Below are 15981 nucleotides of genomic sequence, written 5' to 3'. Positions count from 1 at the left end.
TACTGTGCATAATATATATGTTTTTTGTTGATTAATAAAATAAATTCGGATTTTTATTTATGTATAGAATTATACTTAACAATAAGCCAAAGACACTCAGTAGTTTTTGAGTCTATTTAAGTAACATGACGACAAAATCCCTCCCATTAAATTAGTGTCCCCAACCGTCATAGGTTAACAACTAAATGTAAAAATTGAATGACAATCAAATGATCTAGAATTACAGAATAATGTAGTCTTTAAAATACATATTTATATTAACTTATATGAACGAAAATAAGTATTTCATTGTTTATGTGCAACATTTCTGAAACTCTATTCACATTTCAAGAATGTTTACATATTATTGCCCAAAACAATTTGTATATACATATTATAATGCTTAATTTGAATTCAATATTATAAGAGTAATTATTTTATTTTATCAATGTCTTTCAATCCATTTTTTAAATTGCGAAACTTTAGTATAAACACCCGGAACATTATTTCGTGCACAACCAATTCCCCATGCTGCAAGACCTACAACATGCCAATAACCTTCTTTTGACTGGCACACTAATGGTGCACCTCCATCTCCTTGACAATATGTTTTTCCTTCTCCTCCGGCACAAATTTCAGTTTTATGTAGCTTAAATTTCATAGAAACTTTTAGACTAAAATTTTTCAACGCAGACTTCACCTGATGCTCACATTGTTCATCACTGATGAGAGGAAGATTGACTTTTCTTTGAATTATGTTGAAAGATTTATCAAGTTCATTCTTTCCCCATCCTGCAATCCAGCATCTTACCACATTGAGTAAAAAGAAAACGAATTAATCAATGATCGTTTTTAATTAGGCATGTATATAATATTCAAAGAATGGCAATTTCATTTCCAATACTTAATCTTAAATTATAGTAGGTAGGTAATTATTATCTCACCTTACTCCAGACCCATTCGGAAAAGTATGAGCAAACATATTATCACAAGATGGCAAACACGCAGCATTAACGCCAACGTCATGTAAGTCAATTGGTTTATTCGTTCTCAAAATGGCAATATCATATTTTAATCTTCTCCTGTTGAATTTATCATGAATAATCATTTCAGCAACCTCATATTCTTTGTGTTGATGTCTCTCAGGAGTCCTGAATCCGTCAATATTATACTCCAATACTCGAATCTTTAATTGCCTTGTGAAATTAAAAAAAAACAATTATATAAATATACACATATGCACGGGTTTACCTACCTATAGCTATTCACTTTAGATAATTTATGAGCAACAGTCAATACTTTATGAGTATTGTGAAAGATTTCATTGTCGAATTTTTCAGGAATAATAACGCAAGTTCCAACATATTCGTTATTCTTTGTGAGTATTATACAAACCCATGGAAACTCTTCAGGATGACTTTGCCCATTATCGAAGCTTCGAATTACTTGGTAGTCTCTTGTTCCACATTGATTTTTAGCTAGGGGAGTATGACTGGGACATGGTTGATAGAAATCCGTGGATTCTGTTTTATCACACATATATCTTTCATAGGATTCATAACAGCAGAAGCTATGGTAAGGATTGCTACAAGTTTTGGATTTTGAAGGAGACTAAAATTTAAAAAAAAGATGTACATGAATAATAGTTATAATAAGTTAATGATTTAGTTCATTTATATGCAGGTACTTACAATTAAACATTTAGTATCTGATGAACAGCAGCATGAGTAATTATCCTCTCGATCTCGGGCTTTTAATTAAAAAACGAAAGTAAATGTATATAATTCATACTTTGTTTAATGTAAATAATAATTATTTATATTTAAATGATAAATACCTATATTAGAATAAAGAAGGCCAAATTTGTTTTCCGACTCACAAGTTGAAAGGTATTTGACAAAGATGATTAATAACAAAGTTATAAGTCGCATTCTGAATAAATGTAATGATTTGATGTTACTGGATGTCTTGTGATAAATATATATACATGAGATACAATCACATTCGGATTAATTAATTATTATATCAGAATAATTAGACTTCTTGAAATAGTTTTTACATATTATCATAAAGAAGGTAATAAATTGATTGCCATTGTGAATTCAATTCAGACAATAGCTGCTACTTAATATTGTAATGAACTTCGAGTTATGTGTATAATTAATCATATGTACAGTGTGCGGCAGCGAATCGTATAGTAATTGATTCGCTTCTATAATTTTGCCCAGATTTTCGAAAATAAAAGAGGCAGATAATTGACATTTTTACTGGTTTATTGGGATGTCAATAGCTATATCATTTCTCGAAATGACCTCCCTTGGCCGCCAGCATGACCTCGATCCTGGGGAGAAAGGCCAATCACATCTTCCTCTCAAAATCCCCGCTCATGTGCTCCCATTCTTTGTCCTCCGCAGCCTTCAGGGACTCCACATTGGGTTGAGAGGTAGCACAACCCTTCGTCTCAATGTCTCCCCACACCCCATTATCCAGGGGATTCAGATCCGGGCTTGACGGCGCTCAATTTTTTTTGACCAGAATCCCTTCAGAGGATTATAATTTGTGGGGGCTTGATTTTTTTGAAAAAAAATCAAAAAATTAAAATTCAAAAATGATATTTCAAATCTTCAATTTTTTGAAAAAAAATTAAAATATTCATAACTATTTACAGAAAATTATTTGTATTGGAAATAAAATTTCCAAAATTTTTCTTTTTTAATTTCCAAAATTGGTCATAGTTCTCATGCTCTTCATCAGGCTCCTGTCTATCTTCTCCTTCAGCGAGTCCAAAAAGGCTGGAGACGGAATTTTGTTGAGACCACCGCTGCCAGGACTCTGTGCGAGGCTCAGGCCATCCTTTTTCCGCTTTTTCACCTTGAAGACGAGCCTCTCCAAGTAGCCAACGATCCTAATAATTTCTGCCACCTTGACATGGGCATCGAACAAGTCGGATATCCTTTTTTAACCTCTTTTGTCGCTCTCGATCGTAATACGAAGGTTTTTTAAAAGAAAAAATGTTCTAATTGGATTATTGAATAAGCACATGTAGCTTAAAATAGTTTAATATAAGGGGTAAGAGCTCTAAACAAGTTTTAATCCTACTACGTTGCCGCCGCACACTGTAATATCTTTGAGGGTTTTTGAAATTTCAAGGATTTTTTCTATGTTTCTAGAATATAATAACATTCTTTATTTCTTAGACAAATATAAAATCTTATATTAATAATAATTTATAGAACATTTCATTTGAGCATAATTCAGAACTGTGTTAAACTTGTGGATTCTACCTATGATGATTTATGTATTTCTAAAGAAATATGAAGTAGAATTACAAATGGATCATATTCTTAGACACCTAAACTATACTTGTTTTCAGGGAGTTATTCAACTTGTCGTTTTATATACTCAATTTTGAGATTATCAAAAAATCCATCTAAATAAGAATAATTATTTATCAAGCCATACCACAAAACTCATAATTTAAATTGTAATTTGTATCTAATATTTCATTATTAGTATTTTTTCCATACATTTAATTTATCAGAAACTACTATTAAGCATTTAATATTTACAAGGGGTTTGTTAGTTAATTTAGTAGTATATATCTATAAAATGTGTACACTTAACCTCAGATGAAAATACAAAAGAAGGAGAAAAAAAGTGTGGCAATAAGGAATTACAAGAAAAAAGAATCAAGGAGCGCACTTGTCAATGTGCGACTATATCCTGATTGCTCCTATAAATTAAACTACTGTCATAAAAAGAAGGAAGTTAGAAAGGTTGCGTGGATATTATTTTCGCAAGTTTTTCAAATATTTGTCGATGGAAAAATATATCATATGAGTTATAACTAGAGTTGTATAAAATATGACTTATAACGCCTGGAAGACTTTTTGTAGTTGCATTATTTTTTAATGTCTTAAGATGTTATTATTATTATTAAATTCTTGCAAAGGCATTTTTTGAAAGATCGATTTAATTTCTATCCTGCAAAGACTTACACTTATATCTCCAGAGCAAAGCCTCATTAGTTATCCTCCGTTTTTTTATGAGCACACGCACATATTTTTTGAATTTTTTTTTTCAAAAATTCACAATCGATTGCTACTCACAGAAAATAAACATTTTTGATAAATTAATTTGAAAAATTAATTTTTTTGAAAAAAATTTCAAAAATCCATAGCTATTCACAAAAAATTGTGAATTTTGGAAAAAAAATTCAAATATAAAATTTTTAAGGGAAAATTTTTAGAAAATTAAATTATATTTCCAATATTAATTTTTTGAAAATTTGTTTCAAATTACAAATATTTTTGTATTATTTGCAGACGTGGGATTTGTTTTTTTTGCTTCTTCTCACGGATCTTGCAGCGGATCTATTAAAATTTCATGGTAGGTAAGCTCCCAAACTTCAAATTTTCAGATCTACTACGTCAATTTTCTTTTTCTTTTATTTTTACATAACAGTAGGACATATTTTATGCAACTTTGTCACAAGGTATATCAAAAACTGTTCAATTACCTTCAGTTTTTAACTTTGGTACGCTTTAGGAATTGTATTTTAAAGAAACAGACATAAATTTAATGGTTTGATTTTTTCCCTTTGTATTTTTCAAGTTTTTTGTGAATAGCTGTGGATTTTTGAATTTTTTTTCCAAAAAAATTAATTTTCAAATTAATTTTCCAAAAACGTTTATTTTTCTGTGAGTAGCAATCGATTGTGAATTTTTTTTTCCCTGAAAAAAATCCGTTTTCTCTGTCAACCTAACTAAGACAAGTGGCCAAGTAAAAATCTTTGTCATCTCTATGTATATTTTTCTTTCTCTATGATTTTAATCAAATACTCTTAATATGTGGCTTTTCATAAGAGCACTGCATCCATAAATTCGTAACTCTTTTGAAATTATTTACACTAATGGTCTAAATATTGCACTTTAGATATACAAATAACTGTTACTTTTGCTCATTGAAGCATGGGAATTACCCATTTGATGTCAGTTTCCTGTTTGATATCAGGAAATTATCTTCTTGTACTGTGCCAGGGATGTGACTAACTAACTTGTTTACCATCCTACTAAAAAATCCCGTACTCATTATGCCGTACCACAATTCAATTTTTTTTTGTCGTCGGAACACACAAGTCATCAACCAAATATATGCCAATTTTTTAAGTGTATTTCTTAAATAATTTCTACAGTGGTATAAATATATTTTATATAATCACAGAAAATTCTTATGGATATTTGTGTTAGCTCTTTCAAGTTCTGTCTCCAGTGTTCTACACACTGGGTTATTTCTTGTCTCTCAAAGTCGTCTTTTATTTGATCAACAAACATTGTTATAAGATTTATAAATCCCTATCTGAGGTGTCATTGAAGGAGGTAGATTCTTGACAAAAGTTTCTACCTTATGGTATTTCAAAATATATTGTTAGTAGATGGAGATTCCGTTAAGCCAGTCTCTTTTGTAACTCAAAACATATCAAATATAACTAAAATATGCATTGTTTGACCGGGCCAATTCATGACAGGTAGCTCAGGCTGTCCAATACTGACTGGTTGGCCGGATTTATCATTAATAGGACTTGCCGGATCTTCCTTCTTCTCAGCTACCAGTCCATTAGCACACACAGAGCAGTAGATATCATCTGTGAAGTGAGATACCAGAGGTGATGACAAAGAGTGTTTAGCACGTACAAATATTTCAATTTTCATCTGTTTCATTTCATTTTTATCCAACATTCATGGAATTGAGAATCAAATCAGTAATATGCTCATCATTTCCATGCTGCTGAGATTGTCACTGGAGAGTCAAACCAATACTTCACATATAAAACTGCAATGAATTGAGGTATTTTCTTATTTTTCGATCTCTTCTAATTTGAATTTGTTGACCAGGAGTGCTAACTTAAGATAGTAAAGATATTTTCTCATACTGGGAGCATGATAGTTAACCCCAGGGGATGACACTTAAATTTGTCAATATTTTCGCCAGGATAGACTATAGTCATCTCAAAAAGTTTATTGGAATTACCTAGAATAAAAACCCTATCTTTGAGAGCATTCATACCCCTAGCCCCAACTAAGAACCTTGTCTACTTTATCTTTTAACAAGTAAGATAATACAGTCTTGTCCATGATTGTAAACTACTCATATATGATGTTTATGGAGTTCCACTAGCTTTTCAATCTTTTGAGTAACTCCACACCTGCATCTTTTATGGAACTAAAAATGCATCTCCATGTTTCGTTGATATTCAACTCGGCTATGTGGGTTCGACCTACCAGATTTTTAAAAATCCCAAAATGAAATTCTTATTTTATTACTCTTATATAAATAAATATACATATAACATATAAGCAATGGATTAAACATTAGGCCAAGAACTACTATACCTAACAACCCTATGGACCCTTCCCTATTGTCTGTATTGTTGATTTCTTGGTGTATTATTTCGTAGTTATACTTTTCCCCCATACTCCACCAAAAAATGACCTATTATATTTTGTTATGAGCGTTTCTATTTCTTTTCTTCTTATCAGTGTTCTAAACGCCGATTAGTTAATTCGAGTTAGCTTTAGTTAAGACAGTTAATTACTCAAAGTTGGGATAAGTTTGTCTAACTACTAGTGATGGTACGATTAATTAGAATCGGTAATCGGAGAATCGCTTTTTTTTACTGGAATCGAAATCGGCATCCCAAAAATATTATTTAATTAACGATTCCGATTCTTATTTATTACTGGTATTTAACTATTTATTACTTTTTTAAGTAAAAAAAAAAAAAAATAGGCAAGAAAATGTAATATTTGAAATTAGGAAAAAAAAAAAAAATTTTTTGGATTTTTTCAAAAAAAAAATCAAAGAACCAATCCATTATATACAACCCTGTGGATGCCCTTTATAGCAAAATTGTATTTCTTATTAAAATTATTATTTAAAATATTCAACAATCGGAATCAGCATCGGGATTTTTTACTAGAATTTTATCGGAATCGGGATTTTTTTTTAAATCCTCCTATCACAACTAACTACCTACTGACTTTTAATTTTTGTCTCTGTTTCTTTTACAACGATGTGTATAGTATAATTTTCATTAAAATTAATTGATTTATTTGTGAATGAAAATTGTCATCAGTGTAAGCTAAAATCATATATGAAGTATATAAATCTACTTTTTTTTACGTATTATAAATTTTTCATGTGAAGAGTAACTTGTAATATTATAATGGATATTTATTCATATCTCTTTTTAAAAAGATATGAATTAAAATGAACATAACTTGTTTAACGTTGATATAAATCTGAAAAGTTACGGAACCATACAGTTCAAGGCCATTAAAATCCCCTTTCATCTATGTACAGGGTGAGGACTAAAAAATTAGAATCCTCTTCGATGCTGTATACCCTCAGTTTTAAAAGTTTGACCATTTTGTTCTTGGTGCCATTCAAAAGAACTGATAAAAAGCTACAATTTGATGTTTGCAAAACGGCAGAAGGTGTACGATCTACTCTGCGCACAAGTCGATCCCCTTCAAGAAGATTATCACAGTGAACGCTGTTTGGAATAGCAGAAATTATCGCTTCTTGGCTGAATCAAGAGCTCAGGTCGAGGGAACCTTCAGGACCAAACACCCTGCTCAGGTCATGGTCGTCGGTGTCGTCCCGTCCGACGGCATCAAGATACCTCTCTACTTCTTCAAGGCCAACGAAAAAGTCAACACAGATGTCTACTACAAGGTGTTTAGGTATCAAGTCTGGCCATGGTTGAAGAGTACGTTCCCCAGGGACAACTATGGGTTTACCCAAGATGACGTCCCGTCTGCCCCAGGCCATCAGTCTTCTGGACTTCGTCTTCACCCGACCTCAGCCCCTGGACTTTGCTGTTTGGTGTGTCTTGGAGGGCAAGACGAACAAGACTTCTCAGCTGAATGTCGATGCCCTGGAGACCGTGATCACGGAGAAGAGGAACTTCGGACTTCATCAATGCCAGCTGTGCCTCTGTTTTTCCCCGTATTGAGGCCATCATTCAGAATGAAGAGGAACATATCATATAAAAAGTGTAGAAAAGTGTTGAATTACCAACTTTTGCTTGAGAAGTTTGCTATAAAAAGTGCTAAAAATAAAAATATGTAGAAGTGAAAACGGCTTTTAAAATTTTCTAATTTTTGAGTCAGTTTTTTTTTCACTAAACCTCTTAGGTCATAAAATGAGAAACTCAAGCTCATCGTGAAATATTATATTATCTTATATTCTTTCTACAATTGCTCATCTGAATAATTGGACTTGATGATTGATTTTTTCTAGACCAATTTGGACAGATATTTCGGTTCAGACCACGATCTCAGATTGTAAACCGAAATTAAGCCGTTATCAAAACGTGCACCAATTTTTTCAATTTGTAGCACAACGTAACCTTACTAACACAAAAATATAAAGTGTATATTGTTATACGTTGTTGATGTTTCTGTTTTTTTCTTCGAACCAGGGTTCTGAACGTAGATTGGTTAAAAAAGAATAATTTTATTAACCTGTAAACTAAGCTAAAAAGTATTTTTGTTGGTAAGGGAATACTAGGGTTAAATAAATATTTTACAAGTGGTACATCACTCAAAAATGGTTGAGAATCCCTGATCCATAGAATCGGTCTAAAACGATTCTATTTGATTTTTTTTTTTTTGTGATGGACATAGATCGAACTTCTTTACGGAACCGAATTAGTTTGGTTCAATAAAAATAGTTACGGTCTCGGTCCGGTCTAGAATTTTCAGACCAAAACTCAACACTATTATATCTGTGTAATACATTTTCTTCCAGGGTATACAATTGAATATTTTAGCGTCTTAGATCTAAATTTGAGTAACATATTGGCAAGTGTAGCTATATAGATGAAGAGGATGTTACATAATCAAATAATGATGGATATTGATGGACCACTTAAAAACATGACTTGTAAGATCATTGTTACTAGGCTTATGAGTTACTAGGTTATTTAATGTACCTAGTAAAGACGTTCTTCAGTATACAACTTATTTTCCAAGAACATACTTATATATTCGCTTGTATCATGTATGAAAAAAATGTATTTAGGAGCATCTGAAGGATTACATTTTTGGTTGGGGGGTCTTTCTTTTGAGATTTTTTTTTGAAAAAAATCTGAAAATTGAAATTTTTTGGGAAAAATTTTTCAAAAATAAAAGTTCCAAAATCCACAACTATTCACTAAAAAATTTAAATATTAAACTTAAAAAAACAACAACACAGCCATTCACAAATGGTTTTCAAAATTTTTCACAGAAAATTTCAAAAAAATAATTTCTTGGAATTTTTTTTCTCCAAAAATCCACAGCTATTTACAAAGAAAAATGATTTCTTTGTTCCAAAAATTCACAGCTATTCACAAAAAATAAAAATTTTGAAAAAAAATTGAGATATCCAAAGCAGTTCGTAATAAAATAGGCCCTTCCCCCAAATTAAGCAATTTATGCTTTTTACTAGAAAATTATTCACAAAATATTTTAATTTTTGGAATTTTTAATAAAAAAAAATCTAAAATCCCCCCCCGAATAAAAAAAGATAATAAATAATAAAGTATAAACCTGTGGACGCCCCTGATAGCAAAACGGTTTTTTAACTAGTGTTTAAAATTTTTTAAGAATCTAAATTTGGCATCGGGAATTTTTATTAGATTTGCATTGGCATCGTTTTTTTTTTAATCATCCCATCACTAATAAAAATGAATAAAAATCTCACGCGCTTAGGTTAGATTCCTATTTTATTCAACTCCATATAACATGGATGTATATAAAATATGAGTATCATTTTTATCATCGAGCGTGCGGAGCTAAAGCTCATAATAAAAAAAGACAAGGTGTTATTTTTTTCTTGGAAACCTGAACAATGATTTTTATTTTCTCAATCATTCTCATCATTATTCTTTCCTTCTTGAAAAGATGAACACCCAGTAACTACTTGTGAGTGTGATCAAGTGTCACGAAACACGTATCGTAGCACGGATAATTTACTGGGGATTTATCTTCAATATTAATAAAGCAAGGTTTTTCTGTTCCCCGTCGCCTAACAGCTCAGAGAAATGCAAGATAGTACCCTCTGTAATTATGAATACAAGAAGACTAAACAAAAAAATAAATGCTTAATGCCTGATTCCAGTAGTACTCGATGAATTGAGCACTTTTAATTTAATTATTATAGTTACATTTTAAACTTTCAATAGGTTTAAAATCATTTTTTTAACCTAAACAATATTGAGGCAACCAAGACTTTTTAAGGGTCTTTATTTTGAAAGAGCATACATAGGTAATATTTTATTTTACCTTTAAAAGAGGCATATTACTTATAAACATTAGTGGAGGGAGAAAACAGTCATAGCTTTAAGGGAAGAGGCTCTATTTAAAGCCATCACTTGAGAACTGCAGAGAAGTGCCCGGGCCCTCGTTCTCATGATTAGAAAATTGTAAATTGAACAAATGGAAAAATAATTTAGGATTCACCAATGTGTTAGCCAGTGTTGATCATATGCAGTGATGAAACTATATTTTTTAGCAGCCTCGCCTTTTTGGAATTGGTAGTCTGAAGAAGGAATTTTCTTTTCCTCATCAGTCGTCATTATTATTTAATTCCTAAGTATTGAACATCCTTTCCTAAATAGATTCAATTATATTCAAAACCTGATAGAGCATTCGTGTGTGCTCATAAAAGACGAACCGTACGCCTGAGGATTTGTTGGGGAATTATAATTGTAAGTCCTAGTTGGACTCAGAGTCAAATTAGGCATCGACATAGGAGTAATTCTAGCCAATGTCCTTGTATATCTCTTTTTTCGTCTTCCTCCCTAGTCACAGATGATTGTACCTGATTGTTGTCTAATGAAACGTCATGAGCATTATTCTTTCTCTCCTCCAAAACATTATTCAAATTGTAAAGGTTACCATGTTGATTTTCGGTTTCTTTTTTAACATGCCCATTCTACACTGGATTTTTATCATTAATGGTATGCATCAATGGGCCTGGAACTATAGGTTTCAAGGAGCTATTTCCTCTTTCCCACTTTCGTAAAAAAAAATTTCTTCAACTTTTAACTTTTATTGTTTGTCTTGGAATCCGCACTGGGCGAAATACCCCATCTGCTCTACTATTTTGACATACCTGTTAGCGAAGAGCGAAAGCCCAATTTCATAGGAGGATATATTGGAGACAATAAAGGTTGAGCCGGTTCAGCGGCTCTATCGGCCCCAGTCTCGGTTCTTTCATTTTAATGGTCTCGCTCTATGTTCCGTTATTCGGTCTCGGCTATTTTATACAGGCTCAGTTTGGTAACAGGCACTTAAACTAGGGAGTGGTAGAAAATTCAGAACCAGGAAAGGATATTATATACAAACATGGCTGCAGCTACCTTAATCGCAGAGTGCGTAGTGCCCCAAGTTCCAGCAGGGACCCGAAAACTAAGATTGCTTAAGACAATGATTTTGAAAGTGGGGCCGTTAGAGGAGGTTAGTCGTGGGGGAGGTACAGGAAGATGGAGAATTGAGGGTTGCTTTCAGTCTACAAATGCATTCATAGTACTCATGTTTCGTATTAAGGTGGCTTCAACTAAAAATGTATTAGTGTGGTGGTCCTTGGAATAGTAAAGTTTGGGAAACTCTGGCTTAAGAAATATTATAATGATCGTATCATTGGATTCTGACAAACTTAGTAGCCGACCTGCATCCATAATCAACCCCAGCCCTTCCCTCTTTTATTTACACTGTCTTGTGTCTAAAACGACTTTCCCTGATCCATAAGAAGCCCGTAGCTATTGGAAACTTAGATACAACTGTATCATCCTTGTGTCGTAAAGAAATCATTGAAAACACCATGCAATTATACAAAAAAGAACAAAAAACTCAGAAATTTGACTAATGGATTAAAGGTAATATATCCATTATAATATTGGGTATATATCGTTATTTTCTTTATATATTGTATATAGGATATATATTTGTAAAAGCAAAATAACCGAGACCAATAAGCAATTTGTCGGTTCCGGTACTAGCGGCTCAACAACCGAAAACGCTTGAACCGCTGACTGACAATGGCACAACATTGGGCCCAATAAAAAGTACTTTTCTATGTATTATATGTTGGTGATATTTCCCCACGGAGTTTTCGCCAATGCTGTTTAGAATAACGCATTGGTTTTTATAATTGAGAATTCTTTAATAACCTGACCTTATACGAAAAATAAATGATTGGAGATTTGTGACTCTCAAATAATACAGATACCCCATCAAAGATAAGGCTTTTTAGAAAAATTGAAATTTTATTTTATATAAGCAATTCCATGTATCCCCGAAGTTTCCTTTGATAGTAGGAATGACATTAAATAAGGCTGCTAGAAATTAAAAATAGTTATATTTACATTGGGCTTCTCTTATTTCTTTCTATACAAAATTCCTGTTTAGAAAAAAATACGCAATATTTCATTGCAATTTATGCTCAAACCTATGAAAATTACGTCGATGATCCAGGTAGATAATATTTTTGTCAGCCTAATTAAGAGGCATTGGAGAAGATCTCTTTTTTTATTACGCACTTCAAAAAACCCAAAGTTAAGAAGAAAGGGAAAAAAACCACACCAATGAAGGTACATTAACGGTTTTTCGAGGTTATAACTAAGGAAGTCTACCTTACAACTAGACTGAAAGATGGCCGGGTCCATATTATTTTTTGTTATTGGAAGAACCCCGATTTGTAACATTTACACACACACACGTTGATACCAATATATTTGACTATACTTATATAAAGAGTGGAATTGCTAGATCTTTTAGTAGTTTATTATAAACAGAGTGATAAAGAATAAGATTTAAATTTAAAGACATACATATTTGAGTTGTTTTATAATTGTAAGGTAAATCATTATTGATTCATTTCTTTAATAGTAGAAGACATTCCTTATTACATGAAGCTTGAATTACAAAATGTCATCAAAAATTGATCGATGTATAAAAAAATTACAATTAAATTTTTCGCTCATTTTCAATATTTAAAATAATTATTATTTTGGAATGAAATTGAGAGTGTTGTACCTATCATTGATTTAAAAAACTTCTTCAATCCTTTATTTATAATTCTTGTTCATTTAAATTTGCAGGGAGTACATAATGTGGATAAGAGTTTCATTTTTACTTTTATTCTTTGGAGTTACCTATGGACAAGAAGAAACTCGTTTGGGGCTTGTTGGTTTAACCCATTTAAGTAAGGAATTTGGGGAAAAAATTTAAAATAAGCTATAATAATTCATGCATTTGTTCTTTAGATAAAGATCCTGTAGGAAATAGTCGAATCCAACCAAACAATGAAAATAACAATCAAAATACTCCAGTTTTGTCCGAAATAATTGACGGAGCCTCTAAAGGTCGTGCACGTAGACTTTGTTGTTGCTCTTCTACTTTACAATGCCCCACTGTAACTAATGGCAAAGACGACTTCTTTGATTATGAAGAAGATCGGGATTTGGTTGGTCTTGGAATCATTAATCCAAGAACTGCAAATATAACAACACGTATAGCAAACTTTGTAAGTTAAAAATGTTGTTTAACGGTTGTATCAAGAATATTAATTATAATAAGATATATATAGGGAGCAAACACTCCAGACCATATACAATGTCCCAGGGGACGTACACTTTGTTGCTATGACAATGTAATTTCTCTTTTGCATCTTGGAAATAGATGCTTAAGCCAAAACCTAGAAAATTCTGCTAGTCAAACCTGTTCCTCCAAGATTCCCATTAATGGTCCCACTTGTGGAACAAGAAATTTCTCACCGATTCAAACATCAAAAGGACAAAGTAGTCCTGAAGAGTTTCCATGGACCTGTCTCTTACTTAATCAAAATAACGACTTCCTGGGTACCTGCGCAATTATTCCTGAGACCTATAGCAATAGCTTAATCGGGGGTACCAGAAAAGTAATAACTGCAGCTCACAAACTCAATAAACTAGGACCCAAAGAGTAAGAAGCCTAAAAAAAAACAGCAAAAACTTAAATTAAGTGATTTTTTTCAATCTATAGCTTATTGAAGGTTCGTGTATTAGAGTATGATGCCAGAGGATTCAATCCTCCTGAGATGACAAGACATGTTGAACATACTGTTGTCAAATTTCTTGTTCACCCTGATTTTAACCAAAAACGCTTGAGTAATGATATTGCTCTTTTAACACTGGACCGCCCCATTGATTTAACACCCAATGGTGTGAATGCTGCATGTCTCCCTTCTTGCTTGGATATGTTTGATGCGGGAACAAGGTAGATTTTTAAAATTTGTGTTATGTTAAAACAAATTTGACTTATTCTTTTTTAAGATGTTGGGTTGCAGGATGGGGAAAAGACACATCGACTGGACAGTTCAAGTTTATTCAAAACAAAGTAGATGTCCCACTCGTTAACTCTCGTAATTGTGAAAATCTCATAAAACCTGCACTGGCGCAGAGGAGTCAAACGGCTGCTCGTAGATTCAAATTACACGAGAGTGAGCTTTGTGCTGGTGGTGTGGCTGGAAAAGATGCTTGTGATGGGGATGGAGGAGCTCCCCTTGTTTGTCAATCAAGAGAGGGATTATGGCATGTTGTGGGTCTTGTGGCTTGGGGAGTGGGCTGTGCTCAAAAAGATGTACCTGGAATCTACACCAAAGTTTCGTACTTTAGAAGTTGGATTGAAAATAATTAACTTAACATATTCCTAGGGGATTATTCCCATATGTAATTCATAGTTTATTTATTATAATTTTGAGTCTATTTTCTATAAGTGCAAACTCTTTAACACATATTTATTTACAATATTACCTACAGTTCATCATTTAATTATTTATACTTGTCTCAATTATGATTAATAAATGATACAATTGATTTTAAATCTATTTTTTCTTGGACATCGATATTTCACGTAACATTTCTATAACCTTTTTTGCAAAGTGGTAAATTAACAACCGAACTCATAAAAATAATTTAGAAAAAAAGTTAATTATCTATTAAAGTCTTTATTTCATTCTTTTGCAGCACACTGTTGAAATGATTTAAAGTAAGGTACTAATTTTTTTAGATCATTAAATGCATGTTTTTTCCCCTTTCAGAATAGGCACATATAAAAACGTACCTGGATCATTCATAATATGCAAGTTTACCTAGGAGTGGCTAGCTCAGACACTAGGTATATTAAAATAACTAATAAGCACCTGAATGATTTAAAATAACTAATTATTAAGAAATATCAAAGGTTGCGTGACGATAAATTAGAAGCGTTGCGTGAAACAAAGTTTTGTATTTTAAATAATGAGTAAAGAATAGTTGTATCTTTTATAGACTTTTTAATATTTGTAAGTGTATCTGTTTTAATTAGTTTGATTATTGTTATGTCATTTTATATTTATTTTTTAGGAAAATACATTTTGATGATAAATCTCAAGGGGATTTTTATTCAACTATCAAGAAATTGTTATACCTTATGATGTAATGAATGAAGCAACATAGTTGAAGACGTCTTCTTTAAATTGTAAAACATGTTAATTCATTTCAAGCAATGGATTTAAGGACCATTTTTTTAAATTTTTATTTAGACAGCAAATAATATAAAAAAGTTAGATTTATCTAAAATAATCAACTGAAGATGCAGTTACAAATATATAATTAAACATTTATATTTAAAATTTCTTCTCCAGATTAAGGCTTACAAATATAAAATACCCATATATCTAATCTAATAATATCAGCATCTAGAATCAATAAAATAAAAACATTTAACATTAAGAGCAAATTTACTTTTAAACTAACAACTGGCTCGTTTTTTTGTTTTTTTATGCTCTTTCTAAAAAGTTTGAGTATTTTCTGCAATGTAAGATGTGTTTGATGGATGATATCTGAGGCCTAGTCCCAAGCACCCTCAAACGTCCTAGCGATCTTCAATTCGAACGAAACCATATCTTGCCACCGCCTAAATTAAAATAGCA

General features: G+C 31.9%; 2 protein-coding genes across 7 annotated transcripts; one reads left to right on the top strand and one right to left on the bottom strand.

Moving 5' to 3' along the window:
• Positions 1-233: 233 nt before the first annotated feature.
• Positions 234-3021, bottom strand: LOC121118844 (phenoloxidase-activating factor 2). The gene is made up of 5 exons (XM_040713441.2): positions 1817-3021; positions 1671-1729; positions 1235-1590; positions 924-1175; positions 234-785 (listed from the first exon to the last, which is right to left on the bottom strand). Exons 1-5 carry the CDS (start codon positions 1908-1910, stop codon positions 425-427), a joined length of 1122 nt encoding a protein of 373 aa, XP_040569375.1. The 5' UTR covers positions 1911-3021; the 3' UTR covers positions 234-424.
• A 9689-nt stretch (positions 3022-12710) lies between these two features.
• Positions 12711-15775, top strand: LOC121117745 (phenoloxidase-activating factor 2). 6 transcript variants are annotated; one of them, XR_011780480.1, is made up of 8 exons: positions 12711-12886; positions 13130-13233; positions 13295-13554; positions 13618-13991; positions 14052-14285; positions 14342-14737; positions 15035-15056; positions 15109-15429. XR_011780480.1 is itself a non-coding variant. In XM_040712227.2 (7 exons), the coding sequence occupies exons 2-6, from the start codon at positions 13140-13142 to the stop codon at positions 14703-14705; spliced, it is 1326 nt and encodes a 441-aa protein (XP_040568161.1). In that variant the 5' UTR covers positions 12711-12886; positions 13130-13139; the 3' UTR covers positions 14706-14737; positions 15413-15775. The 6 variants fall into 6 exon arrangements, 4 of the variants coding, with proteins under 4 accessions (XP_040568161.1, XP_071745093.1, XP_040568162.1 ...); XR_011780481.1 differs by having other exon boundaries at positions 12736-12881; XM_040712227.2 differs by lacking the exon at positions 15035-15056 and having other exon boundaries at positions 15413-15775.
• Positions 15776-15981: the final 206 nt, after the last annotated feature.

Source organism: Lepeophtheirus salmonis, chromosome 5, assembly GCF_016086655.4.
Source record: "Lepeophtheirus salmonis chromosome 5, UVic_Lsal_1.4, whole genome shotgun sequence".
In the NCBI taxonomy this organism is placed as follows: Eukaryota; Metazoa; Arthropoda; class Copepoda; order Siphonostomatoida; family Caligidae; genus Lepeophtheirus; species Lepeophtheirus salmonis.
The sequence above is the reverse complement of the archived record's forward strand: the minus strand, read 5'-3'. Positions and strand labels throughout refer to the sequence as shown.